At 36.6% G+C, this 15,727-nt stretch overlaps 2 protein-coding genes across 3 annotated transcripts; one reads left to right on the top strand and one right to left on the bottom strand.

The window, feature by feature from the left end:
• The first annotated feature begins 2,606 nt into the window (after positions 1-2,606).
• On the top strand, positions 2,607-6,363 carry LOC122082500 (50S ribosomal protein L18). The gene is made up of 3 exons (XM_042650110.1): positions 2,607-2,675; positions 2,834-3,030; positions 5,830-6,363. Exons 2-3 carry the CDS (start codon positions 2,869-2,871, stop codon positions 6,226-6,228), a joined length of 561 nt encoding a protein of 186 aa, XP_042506044.1. The 5' UTR covers positions 2,607-2,675; positions 2,834-2,868; the 3' UTR covers positions 6,229-6,363.
• A 3,664-nt stretch (positions 6,364-10,027) lies between these two features.
• Positions 10,028-15,569, bottom strand: LOC122082499 (UMP-CMP kinase 3-like). 2 transcript variants are annotated; one of them, XM_042650108.1, is made up of 9 exons: positions 15,350-15,569; positions 14,741-14,809; positions 14,404-14,458; positions 13,480-13,597; positions 12,166-12,322; positions 11,961-12,041; positions 11,746-11,853; positions 11,588-11,659; positions 10,028-10,380 (listed from the first exon to the last, which is right to left on the bottom strand). In XM_042650108.1, exons 2-9 carry the CDS (start codon positions 14,801-14,803, stop codon positions 10,375-10,377), a joined length of 660 nt encoding a protein of 219 aa, XP_042506042.1. In that variant the 5' UTR covers positions 14,804-14,809; positions 15,350-15,569; the 3' UTR covers positions 10,028-10,374. The 2 variants fall into 2 exon arrangements, with proteins under 2 accessions (XP_042506042.1, XP_042506043.1); XM_042650109.1 differs by having other exon boundaries at positions 14,741-14,778; positions 15,350-15,568.
• Between the last annotated feature and the right edge of the window lie 158 nt (positions 15,570-15,727).

Genomic DNA, 15,727 nt, shown 5'->3' with positions numbered 1-15,727 from the left:
TTTTTTTTTCTGATAAACGGATGTTACACCTTATTACATTTTAAAATAGGGGTGGTACATGAAAATCCCCCCCCCCAACCCAAAAGAAAAAAAGTTTACATTGAACAACTATTAAAAGAAAGCATTAAATAATAAGTAATTTATTCAATGTTAAGTTTGCATCCATTTCAATAAAAAATTTAAAGGGAAAGAAGCCCTTTTGAATGAGAAATTATAAACTCTAAGAAACTGTCTACGCCAAAATCGTTTATAATTAATTTTGATTTCAATATTTGAAACCTTTTGTTAAGCGATTCATTTTGGTTTTACATAAAATTTCTTGCACCAAATTAAATAGAACTATTTCACTGAAAACCAAACCAATTAACACCCTTAGTGGACGCAATGGAATTCTTCTATAAGGCTGAGTTTGGGTGCACTCCACGAGAGTGATTTTGCTAATATCTGTTATATAAGAATAATTTGGGAGTGGAATTACAATTGGTAAATATAGTTTGATTTTATGCTCCCACAAAATGAACCTGTCTAAATATTGTTGTAAGAGCATGAAAAAAAAAAAAATGGCCCTTGTTTGGAGCCTACTTTTAAGAGCCTACTTACAAGTTAGCTCAATCCTGATAATACCTTATGGGCACTATAACATTTACTTCGCTCAGCTTATGAAATATGTGCATAGAACTCCCCATATATTAGCTTCTATAGTCTTTATGTTTGCGAGAACAATAGATTTTTGATCCCCCTTCGTCTCTAAGGAAATCCTTTTATCAGATGGGAACGAACAAGGAGTTGTCACTTTTTTTTTTTTGCTAACAAAGGGTATCCAGACCTTCGGCCTGACTAGTCTTGCGGGTCCATAATAACCCTACAATCGCATAGACTAGGTCATATCAGGGTTGAATGAGAACATTCAACTTTCATTGAAATCTGTGAAGAGCACTAAACACCCTGTGTGAGTGGCCTAAGGTGTGCCTACTGGGAGTCGAACTTAGGACGTCTGAGTTTACGGCTCGTACCAAGTTCGTTGCTCACCAACTGCAAAGGAGTTGTCACATAAAGCATACATGACTTCATTTGAGCCTATTTGGCCATGAGAATGGGTTCGAGTCACGTTGTGTCCCAATGAAAGTGTTAGGCACCTTAATTCACCTGGTTAAATCGATCTTATTACTTATTTAATGTTTTTATTAAATAGTGAATATTCTAAGATATAGCACATCATATCATATGGTAATTTATGGAGGGGTTATCTTTCACGGTACGATTTATAGTGAAGTGGATTACTAGCATGACCGTGACTTTTTTGCCTACATCTTTCATTATTCTTATTCAATGAGCATATTAGATAGTTTACACGATATGAGAAAATTGTTCCAAAACCCTAAGCCCTAGGTTAAAAAAAAAAAAAAAGGCATATGTATCTTTCACGGTACGATTTATAGTGAAATTGTAAATCTATACAATTTCTTCGTGAAAATCATCTGCAACCGTTGCATTGGTACAATGAGCATTAGGTGGTTGGGAATCCCTTGGGACACATGCCCAAATACTCTCAGACTCTCAATCATCCAATTGCACATCGCACCTCATCGCTCGTTTCAAAGGATGTAGACTCCACAATTCATCTTGTGACTGGCTTCTTTTTTTTTTGGGAAAATTACTTGATTACCCACTTTGGGTTTCACTTTACAAAGTTATCCAACTTGTGTTTCAGTTAACAACAATCTCCAAAATCAAGTTTGGGTTTACAAAACTACCCAAAATAGTGATTCTTCCTCAACTATTTTTGTTTTCTTACCATTTTACTCTTGACTTCTTGCACCCTACCTTCTCCGATGTCCGATCATCTTCCCTGCAACTCTCACCAAAGTTGCCCCAGATAGAGTATCCAAGGTTGCCAAAAGAATTAATCTTGGAGAATCCCTGCTTTGATTCTAACTTCCGGCGGGTGTAGACCAGAAGCATCATACAATGGTAGGTAGAGAGAGAGAGAGAGAGAGACAAGAAGGATCATGAGTACATCGAAGACATAACCAATCTTCTTGAAGATATACGGGAGGGCAAGGACACCAGCACCGACAATGGGGTTGAAGACATTGGCAAAGGTCTTGGATTGAGAAGATAGGTGAGTCGCCTTTCTGAGGAGATGTGTCTCTCCTCTGGGCAGAGGTGGAAGGGCATCAGTAGATGAACACGCTTTCGCAAACACCATGGTTTTGTTTCAATATTGATTGATTGGTTGATCCTCAACTCACAGAAGCCCCAATTTTAAGATCAGATGATGGATCTATAGCAACTTGATTTTCCTAATTCTCCTGAAAACCTAGGCACGCACAAGCACCCAGAGAGAGATGTGGATCGATCTTGCTTGGTTTATCCTCTCCTCCAACGATCTAGGAAAGTTGTAGAAGAGGAGAGAGAGAGAGAGAGAGAGAGAGAGAGAGAGAGAGAGAGAGAGAGAGAGAGAGAGAGAGAGGTGTGCGAGTCTAGAAATGGGAAATGATCAGATATTGGATAAGGTAGCCAGGGTACAAGAAGTCAGGGTTAATATGGTAAAAAAACAAACAAACATAATTGAGGGAAAATCACTGTTATAGGTAGTTTTGTAAACCCCAACTTGATTTTAGAGATTGTTGTCAATCGAAACACAAGAGTGAAACCCAAAAGTGGGAAATCAGGTATTTTTATTTATTTTTATATCATGATGATGATATGATGATTGACTTACCTGGTTATATCTCACGTCAAATTAAAAATTTTCCTTCTATTTTCTATTCATTTCTTGACAACCAAACTAAGCCTTCTGCACTTGGTCATTGCCGATTATTTAATTTAGAGAAGCCGCAGAAAAAAGACAAGGAATCGAAGAGCATGGCATGCATTTCTTCAGTTCCGTCATCGTTCCTTCTCACTTCTGAGTTTTGTCGAGCTCGTGGAGAAAAACCCACTTCACTTTCATGGGTTTCCTCACTTCCCCAGATGAAAATATCTATCGACTCTATCAGAAAACCCTCTCTATTGATGCCCAGAGAGGTGAGCATTTCTCATCCTCAAAACCCCAGTGCATGGTTCTCTGTTCTTTTATTTTGCTCTTAATAATAGCTTGAAGAAACCCTAAATACTGCGTCGTAGTATAAAGTTGGAAATTTCTTTGTCTGCTCGTCTAGTTATTCGACTTCTGGGTGAGTTTAATACCCAACTTGTATAGTCAGTGAAGTTATTAGTACGAGTAGATGAAACCGACTGTTTGAAATTGAGAACCCAATTCAGCTTTTTTTTTTTTCCTTTCTTTTGAAGATTGTGTTAGTTGTCCGTCTCATCAACTTAGGATTTGGCAGTAAACGTTTACAGTACCTATGGATTATCAAAATAAAGGGTTGAAAAAATAAGAGACAATGCTTGGTCCATTTTAGTTAAATTGCTAAATTTTATTAGTTATAGACTGAATGATAATGGTTCTTACACTGGCAGAAAGATGTAATTTTAATCCAAAAGCTACAATTCTGAAAGAACTTAGAAATTGGTTCTAATTTCGAGTTAAGAAAAACAAAAGTAGATGTAAAAGACAAATAAATGAATATTCCTTTTCTCCCATGAATTCGCCCTTGCTTGTGTTCAACAACTTATTCTGATCCTTTTTTCTACCTCTCTTTCCACTCAATGCCCTTAAATCTCTCATGCCTTTCTCACTGTCGTTCACTCCCTTTTGCCTCTCTCATGGCTCACATTCCTCATTTGAAATTAAATATAGGCCCTAGCAATAAACCCAGGTCGTTGTTCTAGTCGGGCCAAGCCATTGGGTTGTAGAAGATAACAAGTATTCAGAGCAAGTTGGTGCAACCATTCCTCGATATTTCGAAATTTTTGTGAGTCTATTTTCTATTGTAGGCCTGGGGTGCAAGAGTGTTGATGTTACTGATTTTTCTATAAAGTGATAAAACTAAGGGTTTGTCAGGGACCATTTGCTTTCTATTTATGTATTTGAAAATTTTCAGAGTCTATTTTTCATTGTAGGCCCTCTATAATTGAAGAAACATAAGTCTCAGTGGTGCGCTCAACTTTCCTTTGTTAGGATTGTACTTCATTATTGAAGTCCCCATCTTTTTTCTTTCTTTCTTTTATTTTTTATTTTTTATTTTTTTTGGGGGGGGGTGGGTTAGGGTGTGCAAGAAAAGCAACAAGTTTCTTCCTATAACAAATAATAGTTGCTTCTTGCAATGGGCGAGCTCCTTCTATGTTTATGTTTGATATTCTCTGCCCAATGATGGAGTAGGCAGGAAATTAGGGTGCCAACTTTTAAATGATTCCACACTTTACCTTGTTTTACTGTTGTTATTATTGATGATTTGGATATGCTTTTTGATGGTTTCCAAAATGGAGAATGTGGGAGATAAGAGCATGAGAAACCATCTCAAAAGTTGAAACCCAAACTTGAATATCTTTGCATTAGTTGTTTTTCCCTCTTTCACTTCTTAGCTGCTTTATTTTTCTGGTGATTTTCCATCTGTACATCTTTTCAAGAGGACTTGCATGATCACATCCAAGTAGGATGAGACATTCACACTTGCCTACAACTGAGCTTTTTGCATGATAAATTTTTTCTTCTCTGAGTGTTGTGTCAATGATTGGATTCAGGGCTTATCTTCAGTTTTGATTGTTATGTCGTTGTTGAGTTTAGCTGAACTTCATCAACAATGTCATGTAGTTTGTCAAATTGAAAATCATATCTAAGTTTTTGAACAGATACTTAATTCTGTACTTGTCAGCTCCTCATATTAGAATACTGACTTACACGCCATCTGGAGATAAGGGAAAATGTTTTGGACATTAAGTGCCATTTGTGGTATCCTGAGGCTTGTGGAAAAAATGCAACTGTATTCATTAAAAAAAGAAAAATAATGTAACTAAAGAATTTTGAAGGAAAAACCTGGACAATCTCAACAATGCTTCTTTTGTAATGGAGTAGGTTTCCTCACTGAAAGAGTTCAGAGTTGAACTTGACTCCTTGGTAATGATTTGATTTCCATCCTGCAGTCTGATTGATGTAAATTTTGTGTAATTTTGGAGAGATTTATATTCTATATTTTGTACCAGTAATTGATGTTGTGTAGAGATTTTGGTAGTCTTCTTTCTAGGAAAAGAAAATGTTCGGGGGATGGGGGAGGTGAAATACTGCCATTTCGGTAACTATTCTTTTCTGCCTGCTGTCCTATTGTCAATGTTGTATTTGCATGCGGCTGAGCCGCTTAGGAGGCTGGACCATTAGTTACCAAGTCTCAAATCTTCTCATTATGTTAAATCTAGGCCAATGCCTAGTTGAATATATCGACCGTCTGATAGTTGCATTTCCTCGGGCTGATGAAGGTTGAAAGAAAAAAAAAGGTGAAGGATAGCGTGAACAAAAGTTGATATATTACAATGAATAGAAATGCTAACTCCATGCACATCTGGCATCCTATGCCATCACGAGGTCTGTGTGACAACTTTTGAGGGTCCGTTGGTATATTTGAGTGTTCATGTTAACAGACACCCACACCCATCCACCTAGTTGTAGATGGCAAAAAAGGTGCATGAGACTTCTTGAATGGGTTGGCACATGGAGCTGCCTAAGCAGTTGTGACATAATGTGTCAGCTTTTGGAACAAACGTACTTTGTGGGAGCTGTTAAAATTTTGTTCCTAATGCCGAGTCCTGCATGTGTGGGCTTTCTGTTGGTAGGCTCTGTCTATGGTCTGCAATATTGACGCATTTTTTTAATTCTCTTAACAATTTTTGCTGGGAATCTTAGAAAGAAGGGAATGCATCTGATCCTCGTCATGTATTCATTTTCAGGGTGGAATCATTCAAGCTGCCTGGACCCGCAGGTCCCGAGGTGAAGCTGCAAAGAGACCCAACCGGAAATCATGGAAACAAAGGACAGATATGTTCATGAGGCCCTTCTTACTGAATGTTTTCTTTTCTAAGAGATACATCCATGCTAAGGTGGTTCACCGAGGTACCAGTAAAGTGATCTCTGTTGCTAGTACAAATGCCAAAGATTTGAGAAACACTTTGACATCCCTCATTGATAACGATGCCTGTAGAATAATTGGGAGGCTCATTGCTGAGAGATCTATGGAAGCTGATGTTTTTGCAATGTCTTATGAGCCCAAGAAAAATGAGAGAATTGAAGGTAAGCTCGGCATTGTTCTTGATACTATTAAGGAGAATGGGATTATTTTTGTAGACTGACTGCCCTGTGGTCACAGCTCAGGGTGTGAATTGTCACACTGTACAATTAGAGATTTTCTGTTTCCCTTAACTGTTGTAGCATGTTTGTCATACACAGTAGAAATGAGAAGGATAAAATCATTATTATTTTCTTTAGGTCTCATACTTTCAGAATATTGAAACTTTTGCACTGATGATTAATTTGTGGAATGCTTATGAGAATGAGTGTCACCAAAGAGAATGGGTGGATCGTGGTCCGGTTCACCGATAAACCTAATTGTGACATAGCAGTCTTACCCTGGTCCACATATGAGTTGTTATATACCGACTAGTTGGTTGCTGCCTTGGTTTTTTTCGTTCCTACATGCCTGTTGTAGGAACCCATTCCCACTAGGAAGGCACACGAAGAAGTTAGATTGGTTCTACATTGATTACATGACTAACATACACAGCTTTATGGAGAAGTTGTTTCCTGACTCAAACCTGTGACCACTAGGTCATACTGGAGCAACCTTACCACTAGGTCATAATGATTAGGTGATGATATTGAAAAGAAAAAAAAAAAATGCATCTTCTAAATTTAGTTACTTTGAAAGCTGTCACAACGGTTATTGGAAATTATAGCAGGCGTTCTTTCCCTACACAAGGGGTTTGCGGAATTTATAATCAAACATGGAATGATTTGAAAATGGTAATATAATCATGTAGAGTAATGATTACCGAAGTTTCGTTTTCGATTTGAAAATTTCATTTCTTTTCCCTAGCAATCAAACAGAGCATTGGGATTGGTTTCAAACTTGGGATTTATATTCCAATGTAAGGGGCCCCTCTTATCATGCTTTGCGAATTAAGTCCTACGTCTAAATGGAAAATCCCACATCGTCATAATCAATTTTGCCAGATGATTCTTGCAATGTGATTCATATTCTTTTTATATTTTGGGGCTTTCAGTAGATTAATGAAGTTCCTTTCTAACTGTGAAAAATATTAATAAAAAAATAATTTGCATTGTCTAACTTCTGTGTTTGTATTTGTTGACATGATATATTTTACATAGAAAGTAATTAGTTTTATTTTAATAATTTTTATCTTTTTTTTTTTTTGAACATTGACTAAGATTAAAAGAAAATAATCCAGGTTTATGTTTTTTTTTTGGTAACAATCCAGGTTTATGATTGCGATAGAATCTAGCATGAGTGCCAAGAGTACTAATGATCAAGATACCATCACTATTTTTGTTTAACTTTTGAATTGCATATTAGTAAAATTGTTTTCCTCCTTTCTAATCCTTGTGCAATTTTGTAGGCTCGTCTAGATGTAAATAAAGGAAAAAAAAGGGAAAGTGAAATCAAATTTGAAATGCAAAATGAATGTTTTGTAATCATGATTTAATAACATATCTAAAACTTTTACCATATTTGATAATTATACTTTTCAAATATAAAATTTATAGGTGAGAGAACCTTGCCAGTTTGGTATAGGAAACATTAGACCAATGGGTCAATGGGAGGACACACAGGGGTATATTCAGCACAAGTTAAGGGAGGGGGGGACAACACAATCTTTTCGCACCCTGCATAGTCTGGGTGTTTTCTATGACAAATTGGACAGGTTTTTTTTTCCCCAAAATTTATCAGTTTTCAAATCAAAGAGGTTTTTTTTCTTTTTTTTTTTTACCTGGATCTTTGACCCAACTAGTCCCTGGGGTCACTGTGATACCGCTTACATAGGACCGGGTCAGTCCGAGATGGAAACTCAGGACCTCGCTTCCTAAGGCGTCATACCATGTTCCCTCAAGCCAACTGCGCTAACCCCTTGGGGTAAAGTATAATTAATAACAATGTTTTACTATAATGTAAGATAATGATTTAAATATTTTTCACTTTATTATTGATTTAATTACTCCCCTTCATTTTAATTCGCTTGCAACCAAACGAAGTCGTATGAATTGAATTCTATAAAATATTTTACATCACAAATACTAAGTGACAAATCAGACAAATTATTTGACCTTATTGCAATAAAACAATCAATTTACACTGGAGCATGATGCAAATGCAACTGGTGCCCATTGCATTTTGGGAGCTCATAGTTCAAACACAAATGAATTGAAGTTGATTCGGAAAAGGTTTAGACTGAGCTGTCAAATACTGATATGAGATTCAAGGAAAACATTTATCATGAAGTCTTCATAAAGCCAGATTTATCACAATTGGTTTGCACATTGATTTGCTTGTGGTGATCGGCTTTATGTCAGTGCATTGAACTGTTGTTCATAGATACTTCTGGCTCGAGTTGTGGGGTGTTTTTCTAGTTTTCAATGTGGAGTTGTGTGTTGATTACATAGTTTTCAATCCAGAGTTGTGTGTTTGAGTTGTTACCTTCGTGCTTAATGGGCTTGTCAAGAATTAGTTAACTCATTCCTCCTTTCATGAAAATAGGTTGGGTGATGGATTGTCTTGATGTTGGACGTAATGCATGTAGGACGTGTTGGCTTGACTAATCTATATGGTATGTTAGATAGACAGTCGGTATCTTATTATCGTCTGTCGTTATTAGCTTCTGGTTGATTTATAGTGGTGCGTCAGGTTGACAGCTGACATAGTGCTTTAGTTTGATTGCAAGAGCAAAAAAGGGAAAGGCATCATAATGATACCTGTGCCCTCAACAGCCCACTTGATGACTCTCATCTTGTCTTTCAATTCGTCCAGCCATCTTCTAGCTTTGACCAAAACCTTCTCAGGGTCCGCCTGAGGCGTCCTGACCTCTTCTGCTAATTGGTCTACTTCTTTATTGAGCTTTCGCGGGAGGACCCTTAAGCCTCTCGTACTTATGGAGTAGAACCAACCAACCTCGCTTGAATATCTCAGCCTTGCTAGAAACAAGCATTTCTGAAGCAAGGTTGGGGCTAGGTCGAACCTTTATGAAAAATATAATTAGTCTTTCTCTACTCCTTCAACAATAGACTTGAATAAAGGACCATCAGTCAAATAGCAAGCTTGGAAAGAGTTTGAGGCGCGAGTCATACCTCTACCACCAATCATGGTAAATTACTAGTGATTATAATTAATCATAACCTGTTAATCTTTTTGCATTGATTTTTTGCATTCGTCCTTGCTTGTACTCTCCATGTAGCCGATCCCGTTAAGTTGGGATAAGGTTTTGGATTTGTTAATGTTTTCTGTATAAAGCTAGATTTAGGTTGTGTTTGATATGCATCATGGAAATACATTATTGATCAATAATGCATTCCAAGAAATCATACCGAACACAACCTTAAATGTTTCACATATGGTCTTAAACATTGGATCCACTATCTATTTAATGTATGGAAAAAATAAAGCTACTTGCTTGCATGCAGCTAGAAGCGGGTGCAAAAAGATTGTGCTGATCCCATGCGCTAAAGAAGCCTCCGAGCGGCCTCCCATTGGTCTGCATGCTAGCAAAGTGGCCACACAAGCGAGTAGCATTCTTCTTTTCCTAATGTATATTTGACATCTCATCTTCTCAATATGGGCCCCAACACCCTAACTTTTTAAGATCTAACTCTAAATCATGGTTAAGGAGAATGAACTATACCACTATTACACTATACTTTTCAAGCGTTTGGAATATGCTGGGCTTTTTGAAATTAAATTGTGTTTGTTATGATTTTAGAAATGCATTATTAACCTAAGAATGCATGGCAAACACAACCTTCAATCTTCGAAGTCAGAACTTGGAAGTGGATGGGACTTGGGAGGATACCATGGGTGAACTATATAACAACAGACACCCAATTGTCCACAGTAAACCTATTTGACTAAGTTAGGCATACAAGTCAAAGTAGAAGGCAGACATCTATTTTCATCATAGAATTATAAAAAGTTGATCTACAAGAAGTTTAAGATACACTTCAAATAAAAAAGGGGAAAAAAAAAAGTTGAAATTTTTTGGAACCATGCATGGTGATGGAAGATATCATGAACAAAACTTTTTTGAGAAGAAAGAATGCATTGGACTACCTCCAAAGACAGAATATTATTTCTATAAGTATTTGTATTAAGAGAATTTAGTCACAACAATAATAATAATGACATCACAGGCCTCAATAGATAAACTATGAGCAGTACTAAATATGCTGGTGACGCTTCTCATGTAAAATAAATCATATCCAGTATACCAAGTTTAAACCTGCAAAAATATCCACAAAAGCCATTAACATTCATGTTGTAATCAACCGAATTCATGAGAATGTGAATGCAGTAATATCTAACTCTTCTTGTCCATTAATTTCTCATAGAGGACTTATTCAAGTATATTATTTAATGCAAAATAGTTCCCCCCCCGGGCCCCCGCGAAACCAAGAGAGAGAGAGAGAGCTAATGGACCATGTTAAACCCAGGTAAATAAAATAAAATGGTTACAAAATGTTCACCACTTCATTATGCAATGGGTAAAATAAATAGAGACCCCTCCAGTTAAAAAGCAAGACATTTCGATATGCGATCCCTTCACAGGAAGCCTCAAAAATTTCTAAGCAACCGCAAAGTTTCACCTTTCCTTTTTTCTGATAGGTTAATAATCTGCACCATTTTCTCATAATTCTATTTTCTTGAGAGGAAAACATAGTACTAGGTGGTGGATAATTAATGAAGAATCTTCTAGTTGATTGTAGCGGGGCAAAAGTCAGTGCAGCAAACGAAGAAATTTCATTATTCAAAATAAGCTAGGACATTGCTTCTTTTGCAGAAGTTCAAAAATTTTCTAATTAAATTTTAAAATTCTATATATGTCGAAATATAATCCCTGCAAAACTTGTTTTCCCGTTAATATATAAGAGCCATCATCCTCTGAATCTCCAATAATTATAATGAGGATGACAGTAATAGTACAAGCAAAATTAATGAGGGCCTAATAATGTTTGACGAATGTGTGTTACCTCTCAGTCCAATATGTAGCAGTGCAGGTGTATTAGTATCACTAAGCAGCCTGCAGCTACACCACGTGTCCAAAGGTGTACAAGTGAAACTATTTAACTGTGCTGCCATGTGCATAACAGAAATTGTGACAGTATATTAACATCACAAATTTATCACTGTTTTGGCAGGTTCCTGGCTACCATGTGCCCTAACATGGCATAATTCTAGACCTTTATTGGTTTCTGTGGTCCCAACACAAAGGGATTGCAGGATACATCATGTTGGATTCTAAGGTAATTAGGAAAGGTGTGATGCGAGTAATTTATTGTAAAATGATGAGAGCAATTTATTGTAAAATGATGACTCCTGATGTCAACACATAGGTCACTGTGAATCAGTCTTATCAATCACAGTAAAACAGATTGTTGTTTCAGCCTCAACATGCATCATTGTCTCTACATTTGAGGCAAGGATCTTACCTTTGCATCAATTGAAGAGAAAACAGCTTTGACAGCCTCAAAGACCTCTCCAATAGGTTTTCCAGCATCAATCTGAGCAAAATATACAGGTTTAATGGGAAATTACAAGTTTTTTGAACGCTGTTATATTTATTTAGGTAAAATAGACAAGAAATTACCTTCCGAACCTTCTCCTTTGACTCATAATACTCAATCACAGGGAGACTAGATTCTACAAAAACCTTAAACCGCTTCCGTATTGTTTCAATGTTATCATCTTCTCTTCCCTTCATAATCCATTAGGACAATATTAGATGACAAAGAAAAAAGGGGGGGGGGGGCGCGATGGTCAAAAGATGAAGTGACCACAGAACTTATAGGAAGCTATCTTAACCTGGTTCCTACTCAAAATACGCCTCTCCATCTCCTCCTCCGAGCAATCAAAAAACAATACAAATTCTGGAATAATTCCTGTCTGCAAGATAATGCCAAAAACACCAGAAGATGGGAGATGAGAATTGGACACTCCAGCCAAGTCAGTTTCTTCACAAAAAGATGCCTAATGGAGGTGAATTGTGTGATTGTACTGATGGTCTTACAACTTTCTCAAATGCAGCACGGTTCTCTTCATTACGGGGGAAGCCATCGATAAGGAATTTGTCATTAGCATTCTCCTGCATTGCCTGTTGGAGAAGCTTAATTGTTACCTCAGAAGGAACAATCTTCCCCTCCTTAATCATGTTCTGGATCATTTCACTGTTGCAATAAAGACAACTTTAGATGCATAGTTTCAAGATCAAGGGATGTATTGAAAGAGAGTATCATTTAATTGAAAGCAGAAACTTAAGAATATTAGCATCAGAAAAATATTCCATTTTGAAGTAGTTGAAAATAAAAATTCCCAGGTCAAGCTGTCCACAAATGCAACATCTCCCCAGGATCAGACCAGCCTAGAAGGTTCTCAGTTAGAAGTTGAACATGGTGGATAATTCAAATCATCTGATACATCACATTTCGATTTTTTTTTTTTTTTTTTTTTTAACATCACAAGAAAAAATTTTTAGCTTAAAAAGCAGAATCCTGCATCAGATTGTTAGGGTAATCCAAGCAGGTCGATGCTTGGTCAATGAGATTTCATAGATGGACCAACCAAATAGTAAGTCTCCACTATCAGCAGCTTATATGTTTTTGATTGGTTTGGGATCCTCTCCCAAGCATTCCTCCGATTCAAGACAAGTTTCGAAACAGACAGAATATGGAGGAAATTTTATCAATAGCATTGACAAACTTTAGGTGGTAGACAAGCTCAATTAGGAGAAAACAAGAAATGGAGGAAAAAAAAAAAATTGTTAAAATGTACAAGATGTATGGCTCCACGAGATAAAAAGGAGGGCCTATATAGATATTAGAGGCACATTGCGAATGTCCACTAAGGTGCACATGGAACCATTAAGTGAATCTCATTAAGAGTTGCCTAGAAATAGGCTACCAATCAGATATTTTGATTGGTTAGGACTCCAGAAAACATTGCAAGCTTTCCAGATTTTTTTTTTCATTGGCAAACAGTGATCGAAATGCAAGAATCGACCCCAATGCCAATATATATTTAAAGGATGGGATCCTTATTCTTGCCAGATTTTTTAACCTAGATCTTCAACATCGCAAGCATCAAATAGGGGCCAGTGGACTTTGCAGTAAATCCCACATCCAACTGATTTAGTGGACTGTTCAAAACTTCAAATGGTCTAATCATTGGTGCCCCATCAGTTTCTAATCATCCTAAGTTTTGCATTGTAACCCACAATGTAATTCAAGTGGTCATGGTTTATAACTCCAACAAAAAAATTGTTGATTTCATCATTCTTAGTGCAGCATGGATTACTTTCTATACCACAGAAATTTATGCATCTTACCCATTTTGAGAACCAGATTTAATTTCTGCTCGAAGAAGATCACCAGCACTGAGATGGGTGAATCCAAAGTGTTCGACAATATTTGCACATTGGGTGCCCTTACCACTACCTGGACCACCTGTCCATTATTTAATCACAATCAAACTTATCAGAACATAAATTTGTCAGAATCCACATGAAAATTGGTCACTGTAAGCAGGAAAAGGGAAACTCCAATCGGACGACAATATGAAAAATCAAATAAGCTTGGTCATTGATAGAGAAAGAAAAAGAGAAGGGAAGGAAAAAGACTACATAAATATGTTCATGTTTGCATGATGCACACACTTTATGTGTTTGTGTTGTTAAGTGTCATTATTCATGGAACTTCTGATGGAAGAACAACTGTTTTGAAAATCTACTACTAGGAAAAGAGTACGTTAAAAAGTAAAAGTCAAGGGGTGAATGCACTTAAAGTGTATTTCAAGAGCAGAAGATGTTGGTGTGATATATTTGCTACTGAAATGAAGTAGCAACATGGACTCTTGTTGAAGTTTTGAAGCCTCGTCCCCCTTTTTGATATATACTTTTTCCTCCCCTTATTCCAATATAGGGAATTTTGTTTGATTTTACAGCTCATTTTAGCTTCCTTCTTCTTCTTATTTTTTTTTTCCCCACTACAGCTTTCAAACGGTGCTCTCAACAGATAGGTCCCAAGTCATCATCTAAAGTTACACAGAAAGCATGTTTAAATTATCAGAAACTTGAAGGTTGTCGGGTGCATCCTTTCCCAGTTAGAAACTGTTATCAAATTGATATTTTAAAGTTGAGAAAATAATAAGGTAAATTCAGTTTTAATGGTTTGGTTCAATGGGCATAGTTGGCATTACATATGATAATTGCAAAATGAGGCATAACTGCATATTAATGCCACTGATTACTAACCCAAAACGAAGACAACTTGGACCTTCTTTCCATTTGGCAAGCATCCATTTGCTTCCTGCATCCAAAGGAGCACTTATCATACAACTAAATCAAGCCTTAATATCCCACAAAGAAGCAAGTTAGGATTTTTTCTGATCCAGCATTTGATCGTTAGAGGCCAAGCATTATAGCCGTTAATTCAGTACTCAATATCATGCTGGTCCTTTAACTGTGCCTTGGAATAGGTACATCGGCATGTCTAGGTACCTTATGACACAGTAGTTCTCAGTCTCTCGAAAGCATGATAGGAAAGCCATAGTGATTAACAAGACAAGAAATTTTAAATAGCAACAATTACCTGTTTGACAGCATCAATCACGGTTCCCATGAATTTACCTAATAATCGAAGAAATTTCTTCATCAGTTCCTGAAATATTAATAGTTGAACTGAATATCTCAGAATAATAGATCCAGAAAACTTCTTTGACAAATAGAAATCCAATCCAAGTTATTTATTTATTTATTTTTTTCAGATGAAAATTTAATATTTCAAATCAAAGGCCACAAACGAATGAATTTCGATGTTCATCCATCGAGATGCTATGCTGAAACTTCAAATTAAGCAGAGTTCAATATATCATGCTAGATCTCAGCACAGAAGACAAAATTAAAAAACTAAATCGCTGGCTTTTAAAGCATTGTTCACTCAAATAGTCAAATCAAACTAGATCTGACAGAACAACCACAAAGATAAATTTAGAGAAAACTAATTCTCCAACAGACTCCATTATAGAGATCCATATACCACTTAGGTCAATAAATCAAAAAGTAAGATTGAAGTTTGAATGTGAAAACCTACAAAGCAACTGTAGCAAATGACGTTTTAACAACTAGAGCTCCGAAACAATAAAAACAATGTCAGATCAGAAGAAACGGAACTCCAATTCAATAAGTTCCAGAGTACTACCTGATCCAAAGTTTGGTGGAGATGTCTTTAAGAACAAAGAAACAAGAGGTAGAAGCTTCGATTTGTTGGTTGCAGAGAAAGACGAGGCGGAGAAAGGAGAGAATAAAAAACGAGGAATATGAGTTCTCAGGAGGAAGAGACGCACAGAGAAAAAATTCCTTTACACCGGTAGTCGTGGGGTTTATATAGAGGTGCTAAAAGCCTGCAACTGTCTCACCTGGTCAGGCTGGTCTACCTGCCAATCGCTATGAATTCCTTTATTAAAAATGTATATTATGTAATAGTTAAACCACACAATCAATTCCGGTTCAATTGTTTGAACCAACTTTCAGGATCTGCTTTTTTTCAATTACGCGTCCTCTTTTTCTTCACAAAAAA

Source organism: Macadamia integrifolia, chromosome 6, assembly GCF_013358625.1.
Source record: "Macadamia integrifolia cultivar HAES 741 chromosome 6, SCU_Mint_v3, whole genome shotgun sequence".
Taxonomy (NCBI): domain Eukaryota; kingdom Viridiplantae; phylum Streptophyta; class Magnoliopsida; order Proteales; family Proteaceae; genus Macadamia; species Macadamia integrifolia.
Note: the sequence above shows the minus strand (reverse complement) of the source record. Positions and strands in the feature narration are given on the sequence as shown.